The sequence below is a fragment of the Gymnoscopelus braueri genome (genome assembly GCF_963280865.1).
Source record: "Gymnoscopelus braueri genome assembly, chromosome: 23".
In the NCBI taxonomy this organism is placed as follows: domain Eukaryota; kingdom Metazoa; phylum Chordata; class Actinopteri; order Myctophiformes; family Myctophidae; genus Gymnoscopelus; species Gymnoscopelus braueri.
Window position 1 is genome coordinate 356,917 of NC_137625.1, and position 19,476 is coordinate 376,392.

At 41.5% G+C, this 19,476-nt stretch overlaps 1 protein-coding gene across 1 annotated transcript in view; it reads right to left on the reverse strand.

Moving 5' to 3' along the window:
* Positions 1-7,006: 7,006 nt before the first annotated feature.
* Positions 7,007-19,476, reverse strand: part of arhgef39 (Rho guanine nucleotide exchange factor (GEF) 39) — a 20,550-nt gene continuing 8,080 nt past the window's right edge. The window contains 6 exon segments of the mRNA XM_080420580.1: positions 7,007-8,202; positions 9,729-9,832; positions 10,769-11,024; positions 12,591-12,679; positions 14,160-14,389; positions 18,335-18,463. Of these exon segments, the coding sequence (XP_080276706.1) occupies positions 8,163-8,202; positions 9,729-9,832; positions 10,769-11,024; positions 12,591-12,679; positions 14,160-14,389; positions 18,335-18,463 (848 nt within the window). The 3' untranslated portion in view covers positions 7,007-8,162.

Consider the following 19,476-nt stretch of genomic DNA (forward strand, 5'->3'; position numbering starts at 1 on the left):
GGGTCCCTGGCCTGAAAATGTTGAAAACCCCTGATTAATACTATTGTGTTAATAAAAACTACAAGAAAGAAAACCCTTAGGATGTCATTTATTTACAGTGTACACACACACACACACACACACACACACACACACACACACACACACACACACACACACACACACGCACACACACACACACACACACACACACACACACACACACACAGAGTTTACTAACTGTTTACTGCACTATAATTATTACAACACTATAGTCACTAGTTACTTTGTAGATTCATACATTACAAAGTATACGTAGCCCTAACCCATGTATACTTAGGCTATTTGAAAATAGCAGATCTACAAGCTCACAACGTGTCACATGGTAGGCTACCACTTTTTTTTTAAAGTGAAATATCCCTTTAAGCTCACAACGTTGTTCATTTATTTTTATTAGTTTTTGGAGAATGAAAAAAATAAAAGGATAAAAGTAATTGAAAAGACACGCCCCCTCACGTATCAGGAGGGCATCAATGTTATTATGATCTATATCTATTCTATATATCTAGATCTATATAGATATATAGAATAGATATAAAGAATAGATATAGATATAAAGAATAGATATTATATAGATATATAGAATAGATATATAGAATAGATAAAAAGAATAGATATTATATAGATATATAGAATAGATATAGATATATAGAATAGATATAAAGAATAGATATTATATAGATATATAGAATAGATATTATATAGATATATAGAATAGATAAAAAGAATAGATATTATATAGATATATAGAATAGATATAAAGAATAGATATAGATATATAGAATAGATATTATATAGATATATAGAATAGATATTATATAGATATATAGAATAGATATATAGAATAGATAAAAAGAATAGATATTATATAGATATATAGAATAGATATAAAGAATAGATATAGATATATAGAAGATATAAAGAATAGATATAGATATATAGAATAGATATAAAGAATAGATATTATATAGATATATAGAATATATATATATATATATATATATATAGTATAGATATAGACGGTGTTTTTGATGAATCTAACATGTTAGAAATGGAGTTTGAAGTTATAATGGTTTGTAAAGGAAGGTAGAATATAGAATATCAAATATCTAAATACTGAATCTAGAAACTTAAACCCTGTCTGGGGGCGGGGCTTATAAAAGCATGAGTAAATGATAAAATGACCTTTTAAAGATCTTAGATTTTTATAGATTTTAAAATGTGAAATGGGACGTTTTGCGTAATGAGTACTTTTACTTTTAGAATCAGAATCAAACTTTATTGTCACATCACATTACAGGTAATATGGGTGAAATTCTTAATTGTACAGGCCCATTAATGCAGTTAAAAAGATAGATAGAATAGAATAGAAATACAGTAAAGTGCATTTAAGAGAGTGGCTATTGTACATAATAATTTAAGGGAAGGAAGTGTTTGTAATGGGGAGTCCAATTAAAACATTGATCAGATCATCTGTGCATTAAAAACATTGTTCAATGAGTTCAGTGCACAGTGTCCACATGCTCAGTTCTCATTCAACAGTCTTATTACTGCTGGATAAAAGCTGTTACAGAGTCTCGTGGTGCTGCTTCCGATGCTCCTCCAACGCTTGCCTGGCCGTGGGTGCCGCAGTGACTTAAACAGATCATGGCTGGGGTGGAAAATGTCCTTGATGATGCTTCCGGCCTTAGCCACACACCGTTTCCGATGTATGACCTGGAGAGGGGGAAGCTCACCGCCCACGATGCGCTGCGCCGTTCGCACCACTCTCTGTAGTGCCTTTTGTTCGGCTTTTAGTACTTTTTGATACTACATTTAGATGCCAATATTTTTGTACTTTTACTCAAGTACATTTTGACGATCTGACTTTCACCTGTAACAGAGTATTTCTAACTTGTGGTATTGATTAAGTACTTCTTCCGTCACTGGTAATTATACTCTACTCAGTAGAGTAGATTCTACAGGTAGTGAAGCTGCAGGAGTAGCATTATGTTCTTTGTCCAGCAGATGGCAGCATAAGACTGAGGATCACAAGCATGTTTGTGTTCTGACCTACAATGTTATTATGATCTATATCTGTTCTATATCTATAGATATAGATATAGATGTGTTCTGAACGTCAATGTTATTATGATCTGAAACTATTCTATAACTATATATATATATATATATATATATATATATATATATCTATATTATGTCCATCAATGTTACTATGATCTATATATATTCTATATTCTATATATATCTATATTTATATCTATAGATATATTCTGACCATCAATGTTATTATGATCTCTCTCTCTCTCTCTCTCGTTATATATATATATATATAGAGAGAGATATCTAGTTATAGATATATTCTGTCCATCAATGCTATTGTAGTTTAGCTTTTTCTCTCTTTAATTTCAGTTTAGTTTTAATTCGTTCCCAGATCTACAAGCTCGCGACTAGTGAGCTTGTAGATCTGCTATTTTCAAAAAGATTTTAATACATTTTATACATTCGTGAACTTGGACATTCTGTATAATGAGTACTTTCTACTTTTGGTACTTTAAGTATTTGTTGATGCCAATACTTTAGTACTTTTACTGAAGTACATTTTGATTGCCGGACTTTTACTTGTAACAGAGTATTTCTACATTGCAGTATTTATACTTTTACCTAAAAAACCCACTGGATCTGGATGGGCAAATTCTAGTTGTGATCAGTGTTGATTTTGACAGCAAATTCTGCTTTAGTTTTAGTCATATTTTAATCATAAATTTTAATCTACAGTTGACTTAGTTAGTTAGTTAGTTGACAACTATTTTTTGCAGGCTGTGATGGAGACAATAACATATTAGACCTCTAAATACATTAGACTGGACTAGTTCTATGTTCTTATGAGAGACAATAACATATTAGACCACAGAACACTTACTTTAAATACAACAGCCAGGCAAATTGTATTTGGAACACACTTTAGTCAAATAGTTCAGTACTTGAGTAAATGTAGGCCTACTTACTTTTTTTTTTTTTTTTTACTTTTCACCACTGAGAATAAGGTTGAGAACCAGTTCAATAAAAGGCATTGGTTCTCAAAGTGGGGTCCGGGGACCCCCAGGGGTCCTTGGGGGGTGGATACCAGGGGTAAATTTGTTAATCAAGTGTCACAATCACTTTAACCACTTTATCCATATTCTAAACTTTGGCTATTCAAAAATAGCAGATCTACAAGCTCATAGCGTGGCACCGAGTGCCGCGCTATGAGCTTGTAGATCTGCTATTTTGAAAAAATCTTGAAAATGTGTGCAAATCTTTGAATATCTTTTTTTTTTAAGGCGAACATTTTTTAACTCAAATCTTTGCTTCTGGGGGGAAGCTGGCACAACATATTTTCAGGTGGGGGTCCGCAGCCATATACATATCAATTTGGGGGTCCTTGACATGAAAAAGTTTGAGAACCAATGCAATAATGGACACATCTTTTAGTTTCGAAATGAGGGACGATTCCGTCTCTCGAGGGACGGTAAACGACTCCCTGACCGTAGTGAACGTACTCTGTTAGCGTCCAGCTCTGTCCTGAAGACTAACCGTAGTGAACGTACTCTGTTAGCATCCAGCTCTGTCCTGAAGACTAACCGTAGTGAACGTACTCTGTTAGCATCCAGCTCTGTCCTGAAGACTAACCGTAGTGAACGTACTCTGTTAGCATCCAGCTCTGTCCTGAAGACTAACCGTAGTGAACGTACTCTGTTAGCATCCAGCTCTGTCCTGAAGACTAACCGTAGTGAATGTACTCTGTTAGCGTCCAGCACTGTCCTGAAGACTAACCGTAGTGAATGTACTCTGTTAGCGTCCAGCGCTGTCCTGAAGACTAACCGTAGTGAACGTACTCTGTTGGCGTCCAGCACTGTCCTGAAGACTAACCGTAGTGAACGTACTCTGTTAGCGTCCAGCACTGTCCTCTGTTAGCGTCCAGCACTGTCCAGAAGACTAACTGTAGTGAACGTACTCTGTTAGCGTCCAGCGCTGTCCTGAAGACTAACCGTAGTGAACGTCCTCTGTTAGCGACCAGTGCTGTCCTGAAGACTAACCGTAGTGATCGTACTCTGTTAGCGTCCAGCGCTGTCCTGAAGACAAACCGGAGAGCAAGCCAGGAGACAGTTATGCATACATTATAGTTTAAAATAAAACAGAAAGAATCTTTCTTTGGTGGGTCTGTTCTCTGGGCTCAGCGCTGCGTTCCACATATAGAGCCTTAAATATTTAAAACATCATCATCAGGTTAAAACGTCCAGGAGAAAAAAGACAAATCCTTCAGGAAGTTCATCACCTTCACTCTGTGGAAGCAGGATAATAATAATATATTATAAAATATGATTATTATTTATACTCTGTGGAACCATGCTAATAATAATATATCCAAATATATATTATAATATTATTACTACTCTGTGGAAGCAGGACTTTAACTCTATAGCCTCTTTGCATATCGATACATTAACAACACCCCCCGCCCCTCACTGTTGGACTGCCTGTTGTTCCCTCTGGAAAACCAGTTCACGGTGCGATCAGCTAAACATAATGTCAAATGTCAAATGTCAAATGTCAAACTTAGCGACAAACCCCCTCCCTTGCCTATAGGTAATATCGACAAATGTGGTTTGCAAAAAATTGCCTCCGGGTGGCGCTATAACAGGTCGGCTCTGGCCTCCAGGGAGTGTGTGTGCAGTCTCACGTCGATCGGTCCAACCGTGCCGGAGATTAGCTGCTCACAGACGGACGGACGGACGGACGGACCGACGGACGAACAGACGCACGAACAGACGGACGGACAGGGGTGAAAACATATATATAAAATGTAACAATAATTTGTATTTATTGTATTTCTTTTTTAGAGTTTATTGAGCCATTTCAATAAAGTAAGGGGTTTCCATGACAACCAGTGTAACAGCTTGACACATACAGTAGCAGCGCCGAAAATACACAAAGATATGAAAAACATAGAAATATTAAAATATATAAATCATACAAACAGTTTATAAAACAATGATCTCACTAGTGATTGGTGCATAATATAGTGTTTTATATAAAACAATTATTCATTTATAAATCTGCATATCAAACACATTCACACGTCTTTATGAATACATTGAAGCTCAGACACTTCCGCGCTATGAGCTTGTAGATCTGCTATTTTTGAAAAATCGTTAACATTTGAGCAAATCTTTGAATATATATATATTTTTTTAAAGCAAACATTTTTAACTCAAATCTTTGCTTCTGGGGGGATTCTACAAATGTCTTATAAATCCTAGTTTAAAAAAATAATGTTGCTATAAATCAGTGGTTCTCAAACTTTTTCACGTCAAGGACCCCAAAATGATATGATTTTTGGCCGCGGACCCCCATCTCAAGATATTTTGTTCCAGGGACCCCCCCCTCCCCCCCCCAGAAGTTGTAACAGAGTTAAAAATGTGCTACAGAATTTTTATTCAAAGATTTGCACACATTTTCACGATTTTTCAAAAAATAGCAGATCTACAAGCTCATAGCGCGGCACTCTATGAGCTTGTAGATCGGCTATTTTTTAATAGCCCAAAGACATCTAAAAATGACGTTTTTGGTCTGAAAGGGTTAATGAATTATTACCTAGACTAATTAACTAATGATCCAGACTAATTAACTAATGATCCAGGTTAATTAAATACACAATAACTGCTTGAATCCACCATGACTGAGGTGATTAAAAGTGTTACAGCAACGTAATAAAGCCTCTTCAATCATGTTTGGAGTGTGATCTTGTAGATCTGTTCTTCCATGTTTTAATGTAGGAAATTAAAAACGCGACCCATAATAAAAAGTGGGAAACAGTTTGTGTAATTTATGCAAACAGTTTAAAAGTGTAGACACCAGGTTTCTGACGTTGAGACTGACAGAACACAAGGTTTCATTGGACTGACTGACATTCACACATTAACCCATTAAGACCCAAGGCACATTCTACAAATATCTTCTAAATCCTACACAGTTTTGTGATAAACTCATGTTTCTATATCAGTGGTGGCGCCAGGGCCGGTTCTGGGCTGATCAGCAGCCTAGGCCAGATTCCTCTGATCGCACGCGCGGTTTTGGGCGGATTTTGATACTTTTTTTGTTTTTGGCTTTATTTCAGTTTTAGGGTTAGGGTATAAAATATATATATATTTAAAAAAAATACGTTTTTTGTTGTTGTTTTTTTTAATAGGCGGCCGCCTAGTTGGCCTATAGGAAGAACCGGCCCTGAGTGGTTGCTCAAACGTTGGGGGTCAAGGATACGTACTTGGCCGCGGACCCCCGTGAAAAATTGTTTCCTTTTTAAATGATTTTAAAATACAATATATTTGGAACAAAATATTTTGAGATAATAAAAGAATAAGCTTGTAGATCTGCTATTTTTGAGATTTTTAGCTTTCAGATTTTTAGCAGATTTTTCGAGATCTGTTATTTTTAAGATATAAAAGTATAAAATCATGCTTTTTTTTTTTTGCTCAGATCTAAAATGACACGGATGAATGTTTTAATGAATCTGCAGAAAGACAATCTGTTCTGAACACGAGACACGAGACAGAAGGACATAAAACTAAGACTAGATCTAACAGACCAGAGCCTGGACTTTAGAAGACGGATGAAGATCTAATCCTTCATCCACCCAGCAGATGTCTGAATCCATGATGTCACACTGTATGTCTTTAAAAGGGATAGTTCACTCAAAACATGACTTATTTTCTACCAATGACACATGTACCCCATGAACCCATGAAGACCAGGAACGCATCTGTGCAATTTTTACATTTCTTTGAGCTATTCAAAAATAGCAGATCTACAAGCTCATAGCGCGGCACAGAGTGCCGCGCTATGAGCTTGTAGATCTGCTATTTTTGGAAAAGAAAACACGAACATTTTTGCAAATCTTTGAATATACCGGTATATATTTTCAAAGCGAACATTTTGTAACTCAAATCTTTGTTTCTGGTGGATTCTACATGTCTTGTAATCCGAAAAACGTTGCTTTAATATCAGTGGTTCTCAAACTTTTTCATGTCAAGGACCACCAAAATGATTTGTATTTGGCCGTGGACCCCCACCTGAAAATATGTTGTTCCAGGGACCCCCGGAAGCAAAGATTTGAGTAAAAAAAAATTGCTTTAAAAAAAAAAAACATATTCAAAGATCTGCCCACATTTTCAGGATTTTTCAAAAATAGCAGATCTACGAGTGCCGCGCTACAAGCTTGTAGATCTGCTATTTTCGAAATGCCCAAAGAAATAAAAAAAAGACACAGATGTGTTGCTGGTCTTAAATGGATTAAGCAGCTCAGCTGATTGTTAACGCTTCATTATCCTCTGTAGATCGTCTCCATTCTTTGGTATATTACATATTTATTATCATTATTGCACGTTGTCATAGAGAAGGACTGAAGCCTCTAGCAGGAGAAGTTACATAATAACATCTTTGGAAACATGATGATAAATCACATTTTTAAATGTAGTCCAGATTAACTTAGAACTACAAAAAGCTCCTGTTAACCTTTTAGACACAGCTTGGCTCCATGTTAGTTTTAAACTCTGTGTTAGTTTTAAACTCTGTGTTAGTTTCAAACAGTGTCAAATTGACACAAACATTAACATTTAAATGTGCTCGTTTTAAACTGATACCAACATTAACATGTGTTATAATTTACAATTTAGGCATTTAGACACTTTTAAATGGATACTAACATAAAATGTGTTAGTTTTGAATGTACACTAACACAACACTAGTGTTAAAATGTGTTAGTTTTAAATGGATACTAACATAAAATGTGTTAGTTTTAAATGGATACTAACATAAAGTGTGTTAGATTTTGATACTAATATGAACCACATGCACCCTAGAGTCTGTATTCTGGGCCTGGTGGTGATAGCTGAGCACACAGCACTAACATAGCAGATCTACAAGCTTGTAGATCTGCTATGTTTTGTGGGCAAAGAGAGGTTTAGGTTTAGAAAGAAAGTAGAGGTTCTAGTATGGAGCCCTGGGGGACCCCGGTTACGTTCAGAGAGATGGTGGGGCCGAGGACAGAGCCCTGAGGAACGCCACCGGTTTCCACTGGATGTTTAGAGGATGACACAGCTGTGTGAGACAGGTTCTTCACTGCTGAGAGAGAGACAGACAGACAGACAGACAGACAGGACAATATAAAGATGATTATTAATCATGAGGATTGAACACACATCAATATAAGCTTCACAATAAGAGACACCTGATCATGTGACCCAAGCATCAACATGACGAGTTGGTCTCTTTATCTGTGGAGTTTATATGTTCTCCTCGTGTCCACTAGGGGGCACGAGGAGGGCTACCCATATGTTTATCTGTGTTGCTCATTCCACCAAATGCACCATCCTTACAAGTTGCACCTCGTTGTAAAGGTGAATACTCAGGCTTTACAACCACATTAAATACAAAACCATCATTAAAACAAAACCAATCAAACCAACAAAACCAATCATTAATGTTAATGAAGGGGAGAAATAATCGACAGAAATAAAGTTTTCTTTTGGAGGGGGGGAGTTTATAACATTTATATAAGGTTGTTGTCATTAAATAGATAACAGAGGTTTTACTTCATTTCATTTCTCTGCTTCAACCCGAAGGACATTCAGGAGGCTTGTGTTACAGTGCAGTGGTGTGTGTGCGTGTGCGTGTGCGTGTGTGTGTGTGTGTGTGTGTGTGTGTGTAACGTTAAACTGCCCCATTGTAACTACCAGTGTTAAAGTAGTAGGTGCACATTTAAGATGCATTCGCAACTTCTGGGGACTGTGTGCTTCATTACCATCACAAGCTTGCATACAACAAGGCTCTGCTCACCGATGGAGGACTGTAAACCGACAGCCCACGCTGCCTGGAGGCCCTTCCCTTCCGCAATACCGGGAAGAGAGGCGGTGTAACTAACTACCACCCGGCGGTGGATAAAGACCCGGCGGCCTTCTAGCGGTGTGTCCACTAGCTGAGGAACAACATTGGGTTAACAGACGTTCAGGCTCATGGGAGCAGCTACGCTACAGAGAGAGCTTTGACACCGGGCGGCAGTGAGGGAGTGGACTGAGAACTGTGTTTCCTCTGGTGGTCCAGCCTGGGACATGATGCCCGTAGGACTGGTTGTTAGAGGGTTTCTACTACTTGAGACCCAGAAACCAGGCAGGAGGGCTGACAGAGTGTTGAGCTATATCTCTGCTATGAATGTCATCCGCCATGCAGAGACACTGCTGCTGGTGTCATGGAGGGCTGGGTCACATGACCAGAGACACTGCTGCTGGTGTCATGGAGGGCTGGGTCACATGACCAGAGACACTGCTGCTGGTGTCATGGAGGGCTGGGTCACATGACCAGAGACACTGCTGCTGGTGTCATGGAGGGCTGGGTCACATGACCAGAGACACTGCTGCTGGTGTCATGGAGGGCTGGGTCACATGATATGCTTGTTGCATCATGAGGACATACAGTATGTCTTGACTTTGTGGATGTAACTTTGCTGCATCTTAATATGTGTGTCCTTTTATACATTTCCTTTTGTGTGGACATAAATACATTGTTAAAATGTGTGTGTGTGTGTGTGTGTGTGTGTGTGTGTGTGTGTGTGTGTGTGTGTGTGTGTGTGTGTGTGTGTGTGTGTGTGTCACCTCTCCAGTCTGATCCTCTTAGACAGGCTGGCCTCGGGTTCATCTGAGCTGCTGGTTTCACCGCCGTGTGCGTTCTGAGCATGCTCAGTACGGTCCTCACTCACCTGGGGGGGAGGGGGGAGGGGGGAGGGGGGGCATCATACATGTCAGAGAGAGAGAGAGAGAGAGAGAGAGAGAGAGAGAGAGAGAGAGAGAGAGAGAGAGAGAGAGAGAGAGAGATAGGGGGGGCATGGGTCCAATATTTAGTTTTTACCCGATTCCGAAACTGACCCGTGGATAATTGGTCTAAACGACCCCCAAAATAATCATTTAAACTGAATGGTTAAATGACATTATGACCTCAAACATGCTCCACACAGAAGACTGAGAACGGGCATCTTCTCGGTGGCTTTCCTTTAAGTTTAATAAAGCCTCCATGGTGTTCAGCAGTGTTACGTTTAATAAAGCCTCCATGGTGTTCAGCAGTGTTACGTTTAATAAAGCCTCCATAGTGTTGAGCAGTGTTACGTTTAATAAAGCCTCCATGGTGTTGAGCAGTGTTACGTTTAATAAAGCCTCCATGGTGTTCAGCAGTGTTACGTTTAATAAAGCCTCCATGGTGTTCAGCAGTGTTACGTTTAATAAAGCCTCCATGGTGTTCAGCAGTGTTACGTTTAATAAAGCCTCCATGGTGTTGAGCAGTGTTACGTTTAATAAAGCCTCCATGGTGTTCAGCAGTGTTACGTTTAATAAAGCCTCCATGGTGTTGAGCAGTGTTACGTTTAATAAAGCCTCCATGGTGTTGAGCAGTGTTACGTTTAATAAAGCCTCCATGGTGTTCAGCAGTGTTACGTTTAATAAAGCCTCCATGGTGTTGAGCAGTGTTACGTTTAATAAAGCCTCCATGGTGTTCAGCAGTGTTACGTTTAATAAAGCCTCCATGGTGTTCAGCAGTGTTACGTTTAATAAAGCCTCCATGGTGTTGAGCAGGCAGAGTGCTTTAAATATAAAGCTGGTTGTCGGCTCCATCCATTTCAGTGAGTGAGAGAGACTGGACTCACCTGGGTTCTCTTCCTCCCAGGAGTCATGGGTGCGTTCTCATTCTCCTTGGGGTTTCCCGGGGCAGAACGCAGGGGTCTGGGAGATGCTGTGGGGTTTCCAGGGGCAGAACGCAGGGGTCTGGGAGATGCTGTGGGGTTTCCAGGGGCAGAACGCAGGGGTCTGGGAGATGCTGTGGGGTCTCCTAGGGCAGAACGCAGGGGTCTCCTGCACAGATCATCTCTCTGATGGATCACTGTGTTCTTAGACCTCAGCTTCCTGAGGAAAGACAAGACACAGAACATGACTTTATAACATTATAAACATTAGGATGCATAAAACAACATAAGTTAACATGAATAGATTCAGTTACACTGCAGAGGAGATAATAAAAAGAAGTCAATCAAACAGAAAGGTCTTTAGTTGTGTTTTAAAATAAATAAGAGTGGCAACAGAACCTGTTTTTTAACATTAGCGGTTGGAGCTGGGTGCAGATTTTTTATCTGTTTTCATTTGCTCCAAAAACTATTACTTCAGTTTTGTCTTTGTTTAATTGAAGAAACTTTTGGCACATCCAGTTGTTGATTTGTTCAATGCACTAAGTCAGTGATTGTATTGACCATATAATCATAATTATCTTATCATAATAGTCCTCTGGTGATACGGTTATGTACATTTATGTATCGTCTGCATGAACCATGGGAACTTATTGAGTTGTTTTCCATAATCTGAGCTAGTGTGCGTAGATATTGAACAGTAGGGGCCATAGAATGGATCCTTGCAGAACTCCGCATGTGATTGTTGGTCCTCACAGATGTGTAATCAGCGATAGATACTAAAGTGTCTCTGTTTAGTCCATGAGCCAGAGCCCCAAAATTGAGCAATTATTATCGAAAGAGTGGGCAAAACCAAACCTATATTAAATTGTTCAGAGGGTCAATACGAGTAAATAAATGTATGATAACCTCACCACAGGAGCAGCTTTTTCATGGTTATCACACATTTTGTAATTTTCCCCATACGTACATGACAGGTCAAAAAATGACAAAATTTTAAAAAGAGTTATCATAATGAAACTTCCTGAGTTGATTACTTACATGAAGACAATGATTTATCGTATTACACGTTTTCTGAAATTGTATATTTAGATATGCAAATTGGGCATTAGGAATATGCCTGAATTTGCATAACTTTCCAGAATCAACATTGGACAAAGCCAGAGTCAACATACTTATTTCATTTTGTTAAGATGTTGGAGTCAAAGGTTTTTAACGAGGGAATATTCAATATCTGGCTCAATTTTGGGGCTTTGGCTCATGGACTAAATGCCTAATTTGCATATTTAAATATACAATTTCAGAAAACTTGTAATACGATAAATCATTGTCTTCATGTAAGTAATCAACTCAGGAAGTTTCATTATGGTAACTCTTTTTAAAATTTTGTCATTTTTTGACCTGTCATGTACGTATGGGGAAAATTACAAAATGTGTGATAACCATGAAAAAGCTGCTCCTGTGGTGAGGTTATCATACATTTATTTACTCGTATTGACCCTCTGAACAATTTAATATAGGTTTGGTTTTGCCCACTCTTTCGATAATAATTGCTCAATTTTGGGGCTCTGGCTCATGGACTAGTTCTCTAAAGGTGATTCAAACCAGTTTAGTACTGAGCCAGAAAGACACACCCAGTGTTTCAGTCTGTCTGGTGATATAATGTGGTCGACCGTGTCAAATGCAGCTCTGAGGTGACTGAGGTCTAGTAATATATACATGATAGTAGAGGAACCACTCATTCATATAGAATAGTTATATTAATATGAATAATAATAATAATATTTACGTGATAGCAGAGGTCAGGCTGTGGAACCAGTCATTCATGTCTTCCTGGTCACATGACATCAACAACAGCTTAGCCTGAGGAAACGTCAACTGTAGGAGAGACAGACAGACAGACAGACAGACAGACAGAGAGACAGAGAGACAGAGAGACAGACAGGCAGGCAGGCAGGCAGGCAGGCAGGCAGGCAGGCAGGCAGGCAGACAGGCAGGCAGACAGACAGGCAGGCAGGCAGGCAGGCAGGCAGGCAGGCAGGCAGGCAGGCAGGCAGGCAGGCAGACAGACAGACAGACAGGCAGGCAGGCAGGCAGACAGACAGACAGACAGACAGACAGACAGACAGACAGAGAGCAGGGAATACATAAATCAATCTCAGTCAGGCCAACATGTCAATGTAATATACCATCACTGACCTCCTATGTCCGTTTTTCTACTTTTACATTATTTTTTCTTTAATAAATCAGTGTTATTGAACAGCCTTTACGTCTGTGTGGGTTTTACATATATTCAACCAATGAAAAGTATTAAAAAGCTCTTCTCATTCTAATCAATGATGGACAAAACAACATCTCCACATTCACTGGTTAGGGTCACACATCAATCGTACCAAAACACAGAAGTTGACTGCCAGTCAATAACACATCACTGGCTGCTATTTATATATCATTATGTCTCTACTTAGAGTTATAGAGAGGAGAGGAGAGGAGAGGAGAGGAGAGGAGGATCAATGGACATTCTTCAAAAATTGTCTTTGTGACTTTGCATACAGATTACATGACATTTACACCTGTGTCACATTTAATCTAGCCTGAGGCAACGAGCTCAATCCATGGTCTTGAAGGGCGGATCCTAACCCAGCCGCCCGGATTTGTGCGGGGCTTCCTATTGCTTCACCAATCTATGTCCCTCCCCCCCCCCCCCCTCGGCCTGTGCACGGAGCACGCTGACGTCACCAAATTTAGAGCGACGCCCCTCTACACTCTGATTGGTTAGGAGATAACAAGGTCCTAAGACCATCGTTCCTGCATGGCTCCCCCAGGCTTTTTTTCTTTTGTAACAAAATAAAAGCCTGGGTTTCCGAGGCTACATTTAATCTGACTTTAATTATTCACACCGTAGGAACGAGGAGGAGGAGGAGGAGGAGGGGCCGGGGGGGGGGGGGGTCAATAATGTGTCTTTATGAGAAATCAGTCCTAATGGTGTGACTCCATATTAGCCTGGTTCCAGACCATAGACCCCGCCCACTGGTTCCAGACCATAGACCCCGCCCACTGGTTCCAGACCATAGACCCCGCCCACTGGTTCCAGACCATAGACCCCGCCCACTGGTTCCAGACCATAGACCCCGCCCACTGGTTCCAGACCATAGACCCCGCCAACTGGTTCCAGACCATAGACCCCGCCCACTGGTTCCAGACCATAGACCCCGCCCACTGGTTCCAGACCATAGACCACGCCCACTGTGGGACTCTTGGTCTGGAGTTGTAAATGTGTGTGTGTGTGTGTGTGTGTGTGTGTGTGTGTGTGTGTGTGTGTGTGTGTGTGTGTGTGTGTGTGTGTGTGTGCGCTCACGCTCAGTAGCCCCCCCTGGCTGTGGGTGTGTCCAAACACCTTGTCCAGGGTGCAGTCCTGCAGAGGGAAGGCTCGCTGACCTTTGAACTTCCCTGCGTGGGTGGGGTGAAGGGCTCCACAGCGCTGAGCCTGAAGCAGCATGTCTGAGAACAGGAAGAAGTGACGCAGCTTGGCCTCCGAGCCTCTAGGGGGCACCGTGCGCAGAGGACCCTCACGGATGTACCACCTGCCTGCATGGGGGAGAACCATAGAGTTAAAAATAATAGAGAGGGCAAATCCCCTCCCATCACCCAGCGCAAACTCCTACATCACCCCTTCTTCTGGGTGGTGTAATGTGATGGGCGGGGCCTATTTGGGGCTTCTGTGACACGTTCTGCGTCACAGAGGTGATGCAAAACTTGTCACCTCCGTGACGCGTTCTGCGTCACGGAGGTGACGCGTTCTGCGTCACGGAGGAGACGCGTTCTGCGTCACGGAGGTGACGCGTTCTGCGTCACGGAGGTGACGCGTTCTGCGTCACGGAGGTGACGCGTTCTGCGTCACGGAGGTGACGCGTTCTGCGTCACGGAGGTGACGCGTTCTGCGTCACGGAGGTGACGCGTTCTGCGTCACGGAGGTGACGCGTTCTGCGTCACGGAGGAGACGCGTTCTGCGTCACGGAGGAGACGCGTTCTGCGTCACGGAGGTGACGCGTTCTGCGTCACGGAGGTGACGCGTTCTGCGTCACGGAGGTGACGCGTTCTGCGTCACGGAGGTGACGCGTTCTGCGTCACGGAGGTGACGCGTTCTGCGTCACGGAGGAGACGCGTTCTGCGTCACGGAGGAGACACGTTCTGCGTCACGGAGGTGACACGTTTGTTCTGTGTCACGGAGGTGAGGAGACGCGTTCTGCGTCACGGAGGTGACGCGTTCTGCGTCACGGAGGTGACGCGTTCTGCGTCACGGAGGAGACGCGTTCTGCGTCACGGAGGTGACGCGTTCTGCGTCACGGAGGTGACGCGTTCTGCGTCACGGAGGAGACGCGTTCTGCGTCACGGAGGTGACACGTTCTGCGTCACGGAGGTGACACGTTCTGCGTCACGGAGGTGACACGTTCTGCGTCACGGAGGTGACGCGTTCTGCGTCACGGAGGAGACGCGTTCTGCGTCACGGAGGTGACGCGTTCTGCGTCACGGAGGTGACGCGTTCTGCGTCACGGAGGTGACACGTTCTGCGTCACGGAGGAGACACGTTCTGCGTCACGGAGGAGACACGTTCTGCGTCACGGAGGTGACACGTTCTGCGTCACGGAGGTGACACGTTCTGCGTCACGGAGGTGACACGTTCTGCGTCACGGAGGTGACACGTTCTGCGTCACGGAGGTGACACGTTCTGCGTCACGGAGGTGACACGTTCTGCGTCACGGAGGAGACACGTTCTGCGTCACGGAGGTGACACGTTCTGCGTCACGGAGGAGACACGTTCTGCGTCACGGAGGTGACACGTTCTGCGTCACGGAGGTGACACGTTCTGCGTCACGGAGGAGACACGTTCTGCGTCACGGAGGAGACACGTTCTGCGTCACGGAGGAGACACGTTCTGCGTCACGGAGGTGACACGTTCTGCGTCACGGAGGTGACACGTTCTGCGTCACCTCCGTGTACAGCCATCAGGCACAGGTGGAGAGGATGCATGCTGCACGTGATTGTTGCCTTGTATCCTGACACACAGACACGCTGTGACACGCAGCAAGCAGCGGCTGTTAGAGGCACTCGTCACCGATGATGAACGCACCGTAATGGTGCAAAATATGCCGTGAACGTCCCAATCTGGCGGATAAAAGCAGCGCAGCACAGGGCACCAACCTTGGGGGGTTCAACAAACGGCGTGAGAGAAAAAAAAACTGTGGATTTTGGAAGCAGAGCGTCCTTTTTTCTCGCGCAGCACCCACACAAAATATATGTTCATACCGTGCCAGCAATTTTTTTAAAGTAAAAAAAAGTGCTCAGGAGCTGAGATACAGCCTTTTTCAGTAATAAGTTAAACAAGAAGTGAATGAAGCAGCAAATCTTCGGATCACGATATCTTGGGTTCTGAACATTCTTTTCCAAAAAAAAATATATATATATATATATATTTATTTATTTTAACTCGGGATAACTCGTTCTTGGCACTCGGAGAGTTAATATGAAACCACAAAAATACAAAACCATTTCAAAGAAGACAGTTTCAGGTGAACTGCCTCTCAAAGTGTGGTTTGGGGGCCCTCCCAGGGGTCCTTGAGGGAGTTCCAGGGGGTCCCCACAGTTTAACAGCCTGTCAACGCCCCCCACAGCTTCAAACCCACAATGCAACACATGTTTTATAATGTGAACCCACAATGCAACACATGTTTCATAATGTGAACCCACAATGCAACACATGTTTCATAATGTGAACCCACAATGCAACACATGTTTCATAATGTGAACCCACAATGCAACACATGTTTCATAATGTGAACCCACAATGCAACACGTTTCATAATGTGAACCCACAATGCAACACATGTTTCATAATGTGAACCCACAATGCAACACGTTTCATAATGTGAACAGCGCGGGGAGCGTCAGTATTCAAGTCTATTAACACATAAGAATAATATATCAATCACTTTCAGGCAAAGTGGGAAGAAGACTTTTTTTTCACAATGTTGCATTGATTGATTGATTTATTGATTGAAATGTTTATTAGGCAAAAATAATGTAAAACAACACAGTTACATTTCTAATACTTTTTGTCTAAAAGTCTGACCAAAAAGGTCCTTGTGGACTTGTTTCCGTTGGGGTCCTTGGTATTAATTCATAGACATATATAGTAGCAACCAAACAGTTCAAAAATCAACATAAAAATGCAGAGAAAAAATACCACTATGTACAAAAAAAATCTGTGTTTGCCTACAAGAAAGAAAGAAAGCTTCAAGCAATCAGCAATCAGGGGTTTCTATGTGCCTGATGGAACTACAAACGTGTCTATAAAGGGAAAACTGAATCCATTCTCTTTGGGACCAAACATTCCCTCAGACAGATGGATGTAAATGATTTCAATGTCAAAGTTGATGACACAATTATCTCTAGCAAAGAAGAGATTACCTATTTGGGTTGTGTTCTTGACAAATACCTGACAGGTGAAAGCATGGCAACAAAGGTGGTCAAAGGAGTAAACCAGAGAACCAGATTTATGGGCAGAGTTTCCTCTTTTGTCAACCCTCAGGCCCTCAGGACCCTCTCAGGGGCCCTGATTCAGCCCCTTTTTGACTATGCTAGCTCCTCTTGGTACTCCAACACCTCAGTGTCACTGCAGACTAAGCTTCAAACCTCCCAAAACAAACTGATTCGACTACTCCTCGGACTGGGGCCCATGACCCACCTTTCTCCCACTCACTTTGCCAGCCTAGGCTGGCTCAGGGTGGAAGACAGGGTTAAACAACTAAAAATGGGACTGGTCTTCAAAATTGTAAATGCAGATTTGCCCGATATGCCCCCTATTCCCGCATATCTGAGTAAATGCCTCCAAAAAGTTTGGAAACATTGGAAACAAGACCGCAAGGACTTTCATGAACGTGTTACCTGTTAGACAAAGTATTTTAAATGTAACTGTGCTGTTTTAATTTGTTTGCCTAATAAAATATTCAATCAATCAATAAGGCAGGAATAATAAGTTGACTGAGAGACTGGTCACTGGTGGTAAATAATGATGAGTCACTGAAGTTGTTTTATGTTTCCTGTTAAGATTGTTCAAGGCACAACTATTTATTTATTTATTTCTGTGAACCTAAACAGTGATATTTGGTGTCGTTTCATGGCTTATTGATTAGAAAGTAAGAGACTCTGTTCTTACACCTGAGCTGTTTTATGTTGCCTGTTGTTTCATGGCTCATTGATGAAAAGTGTGTCTTTACTGAGTTAACTTCATGTGACTGTATGTCATGTGACTATTTGTCATTTGACTATATGTCATGTATGTCATGTGACTGTATCCTTTATATCATTTAGTGTTACATTCCAGAGTCATTAGTAAGAAGAGTAACTGTAGAGACTGTCATGGTGTTTTATGGAAGGGAGACAAGTCTGGGATGTGTATGTTTACCTGGTACAGTATGAGTATTGTATGAGTATTTTTTTTACCTGGTATGAGTATTGTATGAGTATTTGTACCTGGTATGAGTATTTTGTTCTTCCTTCCTTTCATTAACTTCTGCACGCGACGAAGCTGCATCTGGTTGTCATGGTTACGGGCGTTGTCCTCAATGCGCTGGAACACCTCTGAGATGACCTTGAGTGACCCTGCACACACACACACACACACACACACACACACACACACACACACACACACACACACACAATATAATATATATTCTTTTTTCCCCCAAATGTTTTCAAATGTTCTTTTTTGACTGGACTGAATCATGGGGGGACAGACTGTCCCCAGTCAAAAAATAACATTTGAAAACATTTGGGGAAAAAAAAGGGGGGGACCCAGGCGGGGTCTCCCCACTATGGGGGGAGACCAGGGTTGGGAGGGTTCCGATAATCTGATTACTTATTATTAAAAAGTAACTACTAGTTACTTTCAGTTACTTTTGGATTACCATTGATAGCAGGACGTCGTTTTATGTCGTTTTATGGGCAAGGCCACTTTTTTTTGGTGTGGTATTTTTTGAAGGCACAAAGGCCAATCAAAAAGAAGGCCATCAAATAAAACGATGATTTTTAAGTCCACGGAAATAATGAATTTAACTTGAAGGTTAAGGAGGATTTAACTTTAATATAGTACAAGAATAGTGTAACTATCTGTGAAATATAACCCATTTATTTCATAACATTATGTATTGGGTTATAGCCTATTTGTCTCAATATTTGTCACATTCAGCCCTGGACTTCACTGACTGTAGGGTCACATTAATCACATTAGAATCACAGATTAGAGATTTTATGTATTTTCCCCTATTTTTAGTATTTTTCACTATTCAAAATATAGTATTTCTTAATTTGTAATAATTATAGCTTGTAGATTGGCTTTTTTCACCATTTGAAATTGTTTTAAAATAAAAGGAACAGTTTTCCCAACCGACAGAGAGTCAGAGACAATATATAGCCTATATATGGTTCTGTATCAGTGTATGAGTCAGTTTTAGCAGATTTCATTCTAATTGGCTACTTTGACTGCCTATGAATTTCATGGGCCTGGGTAGGGCCACCTGGCCTGGCGGAGATCTGCCCTGTTGCGCAGCATTACAGCAGGTGAAGGCAATTAACTTAAACGAGGAACTGCGCAGCAAAAACTGCTCAAACTA